The sequence below is a fragment of the Schistocerca nitens genome, chromosome 7 (assembly GCF_023898315.1).
Source record: "Schistocerca nitens isolate TAMUIC-IGC-003100 chromosome 7, iqSchNite1.1, whole genome shotgun sequence".
In the NCBI taxonomy this organism is placed as follows: domain Eukaryota; kingdom Metazoa; phylum Arthropoda; class Insecta; order Orthoptera; family Acrididae; genus Schistocerca; species Schistocerca nitens.
In genome coordinates this window covers 115,129,927-115,142,951 of record NC_064620.1, presented here as the reverse complement: position 1 = coordinate 115,142,951, position 13,025 = coordinate 115,129,927, and the positions used below count along the sequence as shown (strand labels likewise).

The 13,025-nt window shown below is 46.5% G+C and overlaps 1 protein-coding gene across 1 annotated transcript in view; it reads left to right on the top strand.

The window, feature by feature from the left end:
- LOC126195493 (uncharacterized) overlaps positions 1-8,020 on the top strand; it is a 453,513-nt gene extending 445,493 nt beyond the window's left edge. The window contains exons 8-9 of the mRNA XM_049934121.1: positions 2,135-2,333; positions 7,896-8,020. Of these exons, the coding sequence (XP_049790078.1) occupies positions 2,135-2,333; positions 7,896-8,020 (324 nt within the window). The remainder of the gene's footprint in view (positions 1-2,134; positions 2,334-7,895) is intronic.
- The last annotated feature ends 5,005 nt before the right edge of the window (positions 8,021-13,025 follow it).

Genomic DNA, 13,025 nt, shown 5'->3' with positions numbered 1-13,025 from the left:
TTGTTGCATACCAACTCCTTCGCGAGCCATTGACAGCTTTGATAATGGATAGTAAAGGTAGTTTTCTCCTGTAATGTTGTAAGCATGGATATCACCATTCTTTTCAAATTGCGATGGATTTTTAGTGAAGAATTTCATTAGTGAATATATGTATTGATAAGGTGCAGTTAAAATGCCCAACTCCTTGAAAAGATAATTACATGACGACCTTGGGTGAACACTAGATATTTTTACTGCTCGCTTTTGTGAAATTATTTTATTTCCTAGGGATGAGTTTGGCAATAGCTGTCGTACGCGGTCTTGCGGACCCAATGGAGCATATGTGCTGAGCCATGACTCCAGCAGCTCCCTACCATGAGCGCCCTCTGCCGCTGCGATGTAGGACGGCCAGCGGCAGCGACTCAACCCCTTTGCACTTGGAGCCTCATCACTGCGACACCATCGTTCGTGCTTACTACATCGAGTCTTAACCTTGCTGACGCTGATACCTGGGCTCTGTTTCATGCTGCATTATTTGCAATGAGTCTTCATACACTTGGAGAAGCAGAAAAAATGGTTCAAATGGCTCTGAGCACTATGGGACTCAACATCTGAGGTCATCAGAACAACTTAAACCTAACTAACCTAAGGACATGGCACACATCCATGCCCAAGACCCCCCCCCCCAAAATTCTACCCCCCCCACCAAATTCTATAAGTCCCGCCAGATCCTCGAGAAGCATGCACTCCGCCTCGCCTTACATATGAGCCTCCCATCCCCCATGCGGATCCTCTACGACCTGATTCCTTTCCTCCATTTGCTCCTATTCCTCGAACATATCTGCATACACTACACCTCCCGCTACCTTGATCCTCCTCATCCCCTGATTGCTCCTCTCCTCTCCAACCCCTGCCCCTGGTGCGCCTTCACTGTTGTGTCCCCCCAACCCTCCATATCTACACCCTTTATCTCCTTTCCCAATGTGGCTTCCGTCAACTCCCCCTCTCGTATGATGCCCTCTCTCCCTCCATTTATCCCTCCTATCAACTCTGATCCTCACCCCCCCTCCTTTCCTTTGTCCTTTTCCCGGGCTGCCTCTTCCCCTCCCCTTCCCCCCTCTTCATCCTGTTTTTATTCCCTGCCTACCCTCTCTCTGCCTCCCTTCTTTCCGCCGAGTCCTTTTGCGTCTTCCTTCCTCTGCCTTTCCCCATTCCCTCTCGCGTCTGCCCTGCTCCCCCCTTCTGAGTCCTCTCCCTTCGTCGTCCCCCCCCCCCCCCCACCCGCCTTTCGTTTCTCCTCTCCTCTCCCCCTTTTTCTTCCTCCTCATCTGTCCAAGTCCCCCCTCCCATTAAGTGTTGTGCGTCTTTACCGAACTGTTGTGAACAGACATCATGCAGTCGCAGGGTGTGAGTTTTTATATCTCTTGCGAACAGAATCCAGACTGTCGCCATGGTTTTTTAATTGTCTGTTTACTTTTTCCCTGTCTGCTTCCTGTGTATTTTACTATCACCGCCCACCTTTAGTTTTATATTTTAACTTTCCACAATTTTCTGCCGTTTTACATTTTACGACACCGGTTTTGTTGTTTCTTATCTTCTTATGTTTTAAAAATTCTGAAGACTGAAGAGCGGCGTACTAAGCTGTTGCCAGCCCGCCGCCTGCGGGGACAATAGAAATGCAATAAAGGAAAAAAAAACACTCGAGGCAGGATTCGAACCTGCGAGAGAAGCAGAAGTTAAGCAAATTTTCTATCTGTTCTATGTTATCTTATTCACTAATTGTTTCTGCCACTATCCAGCTTTCCTAAGACGACAGTTGATGCACCACTCTGTTGTCCACATTTCTTTACAGTTGTGTACAAAGTCGTGCGCAACAAACCTGGTAGAGGCTACCAGTACCTACAAGCGGTAGTAATCTTGTTGTTTCTTCTTTACTGTTTTCTTTTTTATTTTCTTTCAGTTGCTTGTTTCTTCTACACCGGTGTTTGTCTTGCTTGTCTTCTTCATCTTTTAGGTTCTGCAGTTGCTGCTTTGCACCACTTTTAACTCCCTCTGTGCTATTTTTGCTATTCACTGTTTGTCTTTGTCTATTGCTTCGTAGAGTATGGCTATTAAGCCACCTGCAATTGATCTAACTCAGTTTATTCATTTTTAGAGTGAACAAATGGTCCAACTGCTTGAAGTGATGAATCACTTCATGACGGTGCAGATGACTTCACACAAGACGCCGGAGTCAACGGCAGTGCCACTGCCCGCACAACCTGTGCATGTGCTGCCACATCGTGAGGCGAAGGAAGACTGGGCAGAGCGCCTCGCACATTTCGCTGTACCCATCTCAGCACGTCACATTCAAGGTACTGACAAACATTCTTATTTCTTGTTGACGGCGGGATGACTAGCAACAGATTGTGCACCTAATTATTTCCCACGTTCCATCTTGAACCGTTATCATAAGAGGACCCACTGCAGGCGCATACAAAGTGTTATGAGGACAGCGTACAAGTGGCAGCTGCCGTTACAATTCTCTAGGTAAGCAATAAGGACAGACATACCGTCAGTGGATGACAGAATTTCAAGACTTTACTACACAGTGTAGATTAAAATGTGGCGTTGACAAATATTACAGTGACGCGATTCGTAAGACTATCACCCACAACGCAGCTGACCCTCGGATTCGGGAACAGCTTATTAAATACCCAGACCCTTCCCTGCAACAGAAACTGCAGATTCTAGACTATCACGACAGCTGACGTAAACTTGTGACACGTCCAGCACAAGGTGTGAAGTCGTGCCCTCGCTGTAGTACGGCACAAGATCGCCGATCTTGCCCCTCCCGTGAAGCGACTCGCTTTTATTGCTGCAAACGGGGTCATATGCAGTCTGTGTGCTTACAGAAATGTATGACACCCACTTCTGCTACTCCTTCAGGCAAATGTAAGTCACAGATAGTGTGTAGTGTGTTTTCCCAACCCCACAGTGTTGTTCGTGCAAAACGACAGACAGTCCAATAGCTGTTCAAGAAAGCCTCCCACCTCATCTGCAGTGCTACGTGAAGACATCTAACTTTGTGTGTCTCTTACTATTGCTGGACGGTCAGTCCATTTCAAACCTGTCACTGGAGCATCAGTGACTTTGCTCAACAAAAGCACGCACGAATTGCTTGGCAAACCTAAAATGAGCAAATCGCACCATACGCTCACGTTGTATAACGGCCAAAACATTCCTGTCTCAGGCTGTTGTATCCTTCCTGACACTTTCCGAAATTTTACGAAGACAGTGATATTTACATTGCCTTCCTTCTGAGACAGTGCGAACATATTCTGTCTAGACTCTTTTCACTTGCTTGGGTTAGCAGTCATGACAATGTACTTTCTCTTTCTTCCTTTGCTCCTCCGGAGAGTGTTGCTAAGTTATGTGTAGAATTTCAGGATTTGTTTTCGGAACGTTTAGGCAAAGCCAATAATTTTGTTGCCTATGTCACAATGAAGTGCAATGCACAGCCACGTTTTATTAGAGCTCGTCCAGACCATCAGGGTATTCGAGAACATAACGTTCATTAACTTACTGCTTTGCAAGACAATGGAGTCGTAGAACCTTTTATTAAAGTCAGTGCGCATCCCATCTTATTATTCTGAGACTCCGTTTGTGAGCCAGTTTTAAGGAAACCGTGAATCGTCAAACAGTCATTGACAGTTATCCCTTGCCACACTCAGAAGAACTGATTGATAATTTGGGTGCCAAAACTGATTATCGTGACGCTTACCTTGCAACTACCTCCGTATGAGCACTCAGAAGTCTGAAATTAACGCCCTTCTGGGTCTGTTCAAATGTTTGAGATTATCATTAGGCAATGCTTCCACATCCGCAATATTTCAACGCTTTCTTGAGCAGCTCACTGCAGAGATTCATTTTTTCTCAAATTATTTAGATGATTGAGTCGCCTAAGGTCGCATACCTGAGAAAACAATAATAATCTCCGCATTGTGTTTCAAGTGTTGTCTGTAGGTGATTTCAAATGTAACAGAGACAAGTGGCCGTTTTTTCGGGTTTAACATGAGTACTTAGGACATTTCATTAATAGCCCGGATGTTCATCCATTGCAATCACATTCGCTTGGTATCCGTGAGCTTCCACCTCCACGCAATGTGCGAGAATTCCAGTCTGTAATAGGGCAGGGAAAGCTCACGTATTACATCCGATTTATTTCTAACGCCCCTGAAATCACGGCTGTCTTTCACCGCTGCTTTTATTTGGTCGCAAGAGTGTCAGTCTACTTTCCAGAAGTTGAATGGTGCTTCGTTTAGTCATACGTGCCTTTTTCATTATAGTCCAACCAAAAATGTGACCTGTGGTCTTGGCTGTGTGTGCTTCCTCTTACGGCGTCGGTGCCGTTTTTCACATAAACTTTTGACAGGCCGACTGTCTTTGCTTCGAAGCTGTTGAACGAAAGTAAACGAAATTATTCGCAAATTGAATAGGAGGCTGTCGTCATTGTCTATTGTTTCAGTACCCTTTTGGCAGAAAATTTACTTGATGACTGAACACAAACCTCTACAATCTTTGTTTACCGCTTCTCAGTTAGTCCTAACTAGCATAGCACAGAAGCTGCAACGCTGAGCCTTTCTTTTGTCAATTTACCAGTTTGAGACTTCATAAATGCACACTTCTAATTTTGGCGATGCAGATGCTCTTTCTCGCCTCCCTCTTGGCGCAAATTCAACATTCGCTGAGTCCTCTGCTTTGTGTTGTTAAATTGATACGCAAGACACACATGCTTTGCATAGCTTCCCACTTAATCACCCGAAAAGTGTCCAAGCCCCCGCAGCGGATCCTGATTTGCAGACTCTGTTGCACTACATCCACACTGATTGGACGCATTCTGCCAGAAAGATTCGTAGCTCTGTGGTTAGCCGATATTTTGCCCATCGGCACACCCTTGTAGTTCAGCAAGGTGTGATTTTGCTTCACACCAATAATGAGCAGTCACTTGTAGTGGTTCCCAAGCTCTCCAGCCTGAAGTGATTCGTTTGTTACACAACGGTCATTCGCATCAAGCAGTTGGCGTGACATAACTGCACTTGGTACAGTATGGATGCGCAAATTGAAAAGGTGACCTTTCAGTGCCAAGTCTGTGCTGAACACCAGTCAACCCCACATCAGTAATTCTTTGCATGGCCTAAACCCTAAGCACCCTAGCAACATTTGCACTTGGATTTCACAGGTCCTTACCGGAATACAAGTTGGCCATCGTTGTTGACACTTCCAGCAAATTTTCCTTCCTGTTTCCTTTGCACTCTGATACAGCTCGTGCCACAATCCAGGCTTTCTCCTCGATCTTTTGCCTCGAGAGTGACTGACAATGGACCTCAGTTTGTTGCCACCAAGTGAGCAGTCCACGGCTCGTGTCGATGCCATTTTTTGTCTGTCATCTTCGATTACGGTACTGCCTCATCATTTTCTTATTCCATTTACTGGCGTCACTAACTTCCTGCCTTACTTATCCATGAGTGGCAGCAGCAGCGCATATCGATAGTGCACTGTCGTACCATCTCCGGAGCGACAGATAGTATTTCCGGGTCGTCGGGAAGTCAGTTGGAGATAGACCAGCAGTGCTGTCGGGCACGGAGCAGCAGTTGGGGACGAAGGAGCATCGGGCACGGAGCCGCAGTGAGGTGGTGACAGCCAGTACTTGCCGACCGCTGGTGACACACATGTACTGTGCGACTGAAGAAGAATGGAGCGGAAACGACCGTTGGTTCGTCGTTCGATCGGTCAACTCATCACGGACGTGTATTTGATCTTTTGACCGTTTCCGGGTGTTTGGGCAGTCAGTCTGTTCGGGGAGAGCAGCGAGGAAGTCTCCGTGGCGCGTAGTCAGTCCAGAGCCACTGTCACGCGCGCTTGTAGTTGTGAGGCGCTTCTTGTGAGGGTTACGAAGTTCGTCGCCCACCGATCCTGGACACTAAAGTTAAGTCCTAACTTAACCTACTATCAAGCCTGAACTGCTATCACATCTCTTCTTTTGATCCTGGTTGTCGCTTTCTGGGAGATTACCGTGAGCAGCAAGTACCAGCTGTATCTTCTGCCTAGTGGCCATTGACGTTCCGGTTACTTGCCTGAGCATTGACGTAGCTTTCGGCAGTGTATTTTCTTCGTCGTTTTGATGCTGTCAAGCACGGCGTGCAGTTCGACAGCTGAGGTGTGTTGGTAGTTTTGGGCTGGATTGGACACCAGTATCCAGAACGTTGTGCTATTGACATCTTGTTGTTTTGCTGGTCGGGGGGAGCAGAACTGATCTTGTTGGTTGGTTAGTCGTCTGGATTTCGGTTGGGTTGCATTCCGATTAAAAGGTTGTGGGTCTGGCTTCCTGTCTCACCTAAACGTGCGTTAGTGTTACTCCCCAGGCTGACCCTTGGAACCTTCTGAGCACCTCTCCTTGTGTTTTACATAGTGCTTTCCTTTTAGTCTTAAGTACTCTGCGTGGCCTTCGGCTAGGTTTTAGCTTATTAAAATTGCAAGGTTTTTCTTCTTAGGCCTTCAGCCTGAAAAGAAAAAAATTTTTTCTTGTTTGGTATATTGCCTTCAACTGAGTTTCAGCCTTTCAAAATTACAACAAAATTCCATATGTCTATTCCTTAAGCGGTAAGAAATATTTTCTAGTTTGTATGTGGCCTTCAGCCGAGTTTTCCAGCTTAAACTAAAAAATGGAAATTTCTTTGTCTGGGCTTTAAGCCGTGAGATTGTTTGGGTTTCGTATGTGGCCTTCAGCTGTGTTTTATTTGAATCATTTTAGCATAAAGCCTTTAGCCTATTTTAGTCAAAATTTAGGCCTTAAGCCGTAAAATTGTTTGCTGCATGGTGTGTGACCTTCAGCCGAGTTTTAATCTCTCTTAAATTAAAAATTCAAAATCCTTGTCTTGCCCTGAAGTCATAAGATTGTTATTCTTTGGTTTGAGGCTTTCAGCCGAGTTTTACACGAAATACTTTAAGATAAGGTCTTCAGCCTTTTCAAATTGAAAGCTCTTTTTCCTAGGCCTTAAGCCGTTAAATTTTTTGTTGATATGCGGGCTTCAGCCGAGTTTTCAGCCTATTTAGACTAAATATGGAAAATCTTTGTCTTGACCTGAAGCCGTAACACTATTCTTGATTAATGTGTGGCCTTCAGCCGAGTTCTATGGGAAAAATTTAAGCTAAGGCTTTCTGCTTATTTATATTGAAGATAAAACTTTTTTTTCTCTAAAGAAGTGAGACCTCCAGAAGAACTCCTGTACCTCAGTTCCTTGCTTAGGCCTTGTGCCTTGGATTTTAGATGTGGCCTTCAGCCGATTTAAATTAAATCAGAGAAGGTCTTTCGTTAAAACCTTGAGAGTTTTGATTCTTGCTTGTGTGATTGTGTGTTTTAGCAAATAAAGTTTATATGTGCAACTGACAGTAACTTATTTTGGCCCCTCTCCACAAATATAACCTCATCCGCTCTGTCCTGCTAGCTCAGGGATTTCACCAAGTCTGAACAGTTTTCCACAGCTCTGACATCAGCCACATCACGAGTGAACTGTTCCACCCTCTACCTAATGTCGTAGCTAAACGTTTTGTACGAACATTTAAGCAACACCAGATCAAGCTCTGTTGGCATTCCTTTCTTCCTAATGCTCCCAGCCACACAAAGAACCATCGCCAGTGGAGTTGTTACACGGATGGAGCTACACTTGCTTCAATTGCTGCACCTGCCCACTCTACCTACGCAGTCAAAATATCATACTAACGATTTGGTCTTTTACAGATAGTATAGTGGATGGAGGTCCTGGGAGCAATGCATCATCTTACGCTTTCTCCCTCTTTACTGCAGGAACTGAAGGAATTGCTAAGACGCCACCAGAATCAAATTCGCAAAAGGGAACTGCGTTATCCTGCCGCAGGCTTTGTACTTTTAGATTCCATACCTGCCTGGGCGCACCAGCCGCTGCTGTATTTGGCTCCAGTGGACCCCGCGCCGTCGGTGCTGATCCTGGAGCCAATGAAAGTCGACGCCATTCCACAATAGTGTGTGGATGGACTCTTCTACTGGGCAGCTACCCACAAGCCACTTCAGGTCCTTCTGCAATCATCGAGATACCTTTGTATTAGTCTGCTACTCTGCTTCTGAATGTAGGTGCACGCTCTTTGCCCATATTTTGGCTGTTGTTTCTGGGTGAGATCAGGGGCCACCAGGGGTGTGGGCAGAAGCTCAGCATCGGCCTCTGGTTCAGCTCCCGTCTCCTCATTGCCACTGCATCCAGCCTTCTCCCCCATTGACATTCACTCATCTACACTACATGACAACGATGAAGAGGTTGGGGGGGGGGGGGGGGATGGAGGCAAATGGTGCCATGCATCGGTGCCACCCACGGTGTATCAAGAATACTAATCGGATGGCAAGTTTCCGTTAGATGCTAATAGTGGGTGTGTGGGGTCTGGTGGACCCAGTGATGTGCGCCTGCTGACCCACGCCTCCAGCAGTTCCATACCACGAGCGCCTGCTGCCGCTACGATTTAGACTGCTGGCAGTACCTATTCAACCAATTTGCACTTGGAGCCTCATCGCTATGACATCAACTTTTGTGCCTGTCACAGCGAGTGTCTTCCTTTTTCACATTAATAGCTGGACTGTGTTTCTTGCTGCATTATTTGTAACGAATCTTCATATGCATGAAGGAATACATTTTAAGTAAATCTTCTGTTTGTTGTTACCTTGCTTAATAATCATTTCTGCTTCTATCCAACTTTCATACGACGATAGTTGCCACACCTCTATGTAGCCCACCTCTTATTACCATTGTCTATCAATTCGTAAGCAATAGTAAGACATTATAGAGTGGAAATTCGAAAAATACATCAGGAGAGACCACCAGTTATATGAAAGCCAAAAGTAACTGAATTTATTGTTTTATCCATTATCAGCAACTTTAGTTGTATATAACGAAATAATAAGTAGCTAGTTGATCGGTTTTGGGCACTTAGTGTCCTTCTTTAGAAGGTTATGCCTGTCGGATTATATGCGAATGTCAACAACAAGATGCATACAGCAAAATGACATGGTCATGTGGTTCGTAGTGTTTGTGTTAGAGAAACTTAGTAACATGCTCCTCCTAATCAGGTTTTCATCAGTATTTACTGTTATGGCGTAAAGAAGAAGAACGCGAGAGCAGAGAAGGCTGTGACACGACGTCAGCCAATAGCATGCTGACTAGGACGTCACCACGACAGGAGTGGTCTCTACAAGAAGAGAATATAAGCGCCGCTCCAGCCAGCTGTGGCCGGATGGTGGAAGATGGATACTAGCAGAGGTACCAGCAGAGAGGCCTAGAGGAGCAGTGATATTGAAGATAGCAGTGAGTTATGAACGAGTGTGAATTGCTTACATGGACATTGTATATAGCAAAGGACGCTGATAGTTTGCATGTCGCCAGTCGCTTGCCACACGTTCTTGTAAACCAGAGTTAAGTATTGTCAATCTACTTTATTGTAATAGAAACCATTAATGTGATATGCTTGAATTTGTTACAGCTTTCGAGAGAGCAGCTTCTGTTAGGCACCCTTTAAGAGACGAGGGGTAGGACCCCACATTCGCGACATGGATGGGATACGAACCCCCGTGTGCATAGCACAAAGAACTCTGTACATGTCCGATACCTTGCCTGTCAGCATTGCCTCACTGTAGAAAAAGGTGTAATTCTTGTTCATAATTACAGTCGACAGTCACTTGTGTTGATACCTAAAGCATTGCAAAAAGAAGTGTTGCAGTTACTTCACCAATGACACTGGGGGATTGTTCATACGAAACAGTTAGCGCATTGACACCGTAAAGTTAGGGGAAGTTTACGAGAGACTTCTGCAACCGATGTTAATGTATAGCTTGGCAGGGAAGGGGGAAGAAGGCTGTTAAATATGCCTCATGGTGGCAGTGTGCAGGAGGTCGAGCGGTCAGGATTTGATAGTGGGCATCCACGGCTGCCGTTAAATGACAAAATATGAAATTAAGTACAATGAACAAGATATATTTCAATATGTGGAGTACAAAGGGCGCGCCTAGGATCGGAAGCTGGCAGGTTTAGGCCAGTCCAGGAGGTAGAATAATTAATAAAAATGGGCAACGGGAGGGGAAATAGTTCATGTTAACTTACGTTGGCCGGAGGCTCTGCCTTCCAAAAAGACGTCTGTTCTGCTCGAGGTCTGGATTACAAGAGAGAAAAGCATCTGTGCTCCGCACCGCAGACCACTCCAACATCCACACACTTGATCGTTATCCCGCACACACTATTGGCTAAAATCAACTGCGTGAATTCGCTAGCAGTTTCAGCAGAGCGCTCAGGTCTTCTCTTCCCAGCAGCTTTAACTGGACGGAACTGCCTCGGTTTTGAAAGGCTTGTGTCAAGTAGACACGGCGTGAATTACTCTGAGAGAAAACTTGTAAAGATTCCACTCGGCCTGTGAAATAAATTTCTTAAACCAGTTCCCTAAAACATTCCTTGAGTGGCTGACATCCTGTACAACACTGTACGTGGCAGGGTATTTGCACCCATATAGAACAGATAACGTCACAGTGTCACGCTTGTGCGGAAAATCAATCCGCTCTGCTACAAAAACTCTCTGCTTGGCCTAAGTCGCAATCTCCATGGCAACACGTGCACATACACTTTGCTGGACGTTTTTGGAACAATCGGTGGTTGATTGTGGTTGACTTGTATAGCAAGTTTTCTTTTGATGTGCCAATGAACTCGAAAACGTCGCGTAGCACAATTCAGGTGTTGTCCTCTATTTTTTGCCTCGAAGGTTTACCTGAAGTCATAGTGTCAGACAACGGACCTCAGTTCAAGTCCTATGAATTTAAAACATTCTGTGAACGCAGTGGCATACAGCATCTAACTAGTGCACCGTTCCATCCACAGTCAAATGGTGAAGCGGAACGTTTTGTCAGAACCTTCAAGCAGCAGATGGCCAAACTTCGCTCAGCACACACCAGGGATGGCGCATTGCAACTGTTTCTTGACTGCTATCGTTTGCAAGCACGAGATGGACCATCGCCGGCGGAATTCCTTCACGGCCATCGGACGCTGCTCCACCTGCTCCACCCTTCTCAGTGTCCGGCGCCGAAGGAAGCCCACAAGTATCGCTTCACGCCGGTTGATATTGATTTTACAGGGTTCTTAGCGACAGCAGACGTTGGGCGCGAGGCGAGGTCGTCTGTCGATTTGGATCCTGCATGTACACTACCGGCCATAAAAATTGCTGCACCACGAAGATGACGTGCTACAGACGTGAAATTTAACCGACAGGAAGAAGATGCTATGATATGCAAATGATTAGCTTTTCAGACCATTCACACAAGGTTGGCGAGTGTGGCGACACCTACAACGTGCTGACACGAGGAAAGTTTCCAACCGATTTCTCATACACAAATACCAGTTGGCCGGCGTTTCGTATAGAAACTTTGTTCCGATGCCTCGTGTAAGGAGAAGAAATGCGTACCATCACGTTTCCGACTTTGATAAATGTCGTATTGTAACCTATCGCGATTGCGGTTTATCGTATCACGACATTGCTGCTTGCGTTGCTCGAGATCCAATGACTGGTAGCAGAATATCGAATCGGTGGGTTCAGGAGGGTAATACGGAACGCCGTGCTGGATCCCAAAGGCCTCGTATCACTTGCAGTCGAGATGACTGGCATCTTATCCGCATGGTTGTAACGGATAGTGCAGCCTCGTCTCGATCCCTGAGTCAACAGACGTTTGCAGCAGCGTGGACTATCAGCTCGGAGACCATGGCTGCAGTTACCCTTGACACTGCATCACAGACAGGAGCGCCTGCGAAGGTGTACTCGACGTCATTTTACCGGATGAATCCAGGTTCTGTTTACAGCATCATGATGGTCGCATCCGTGTTTGGTGACATCGCGGTGAACCCACATTGGAAGCACGTATTCGTCATCGCCATACTGGCGTATCACCCGGCGTGATAGTATGGGGTGCCATTGGTTACACGTCTCGGTCACCTGTTGTTCGCATTGACGGCACTTTTAACAGTGGACGTTACATTTCAGATGTGTTACGACCCGTGGCTCTACCATTCATTCGATCACTGCGAATCCCTACATTTCAGCAGGATAATGCACGATCGCATGTTGCAGGTCCTGTACGAGCCTTTCTGGATACAGAAAATGTTCGACTGCTGCCCTGGCCAGGACATTCTCCAGATCTCTCACCAACTGAAAAGTCTGGTCAATGGTGGCAGAGCAACTGGCTCGTCAGAATACGGGAGTCACTACTCTTGATGAACTGTGGTATTGTGTTGAAGCTGCATGGTCAGCTGTACCTTAAACGTCATCCAAGCTCTGTTTCATTCAATGCCCAGGCGTATCAAGGCCGTTATTACAGCCAGAGGTGGTTGTTCTGGGTACTGATTTCTCAGGATCTATACACCCAAATTCCGTGAATATGTAATCACATGTCAGTTCTAGTATAATATACTTGTCCAATGTATACCCGTTTATCATCTGCATGTCTTCTTGGTGTAGCAATTTTAATGGCCAGTAGTGTATCTTATTTCAGGTGCAGATGGCTTGCAGCGCCGCCATCAAAATGAACTTCGCCTCTGTCATGTGCTCGATGATATTTCAGTGGCCCTTCCCCCAGACTCACGGGTCCAGAGCACTGCACGGCCACAGCAGCCGCCAGAGGGTGTCTTCATGACACTGCGGGACAACCCCATGGAGACGGAGCCTTCGCCTCCTCCACCTCCTCTCGTCCCACCAATGGAGCTGGACCCGCCCACACTGCAGCAGTCGCCGCCTTCTTCATCTGGTTCATATCAGCAGGACGTGGACGCGTATCCTTCCGGTTGTGCTGTGGGGGCCAGATGACGGGATACGACTGGAAGCTTGTGGTCCCCTGCAGGTACAGCCTCCGGTCCAGTGATGCGCCCACACTCCTGTCTCCCCTGCTGTGGTCGCATTCCCTATCCGACGGCGGTCCGTCGCTTTGGGGCGCGGAGGGGTGGGCGAATGTTCCG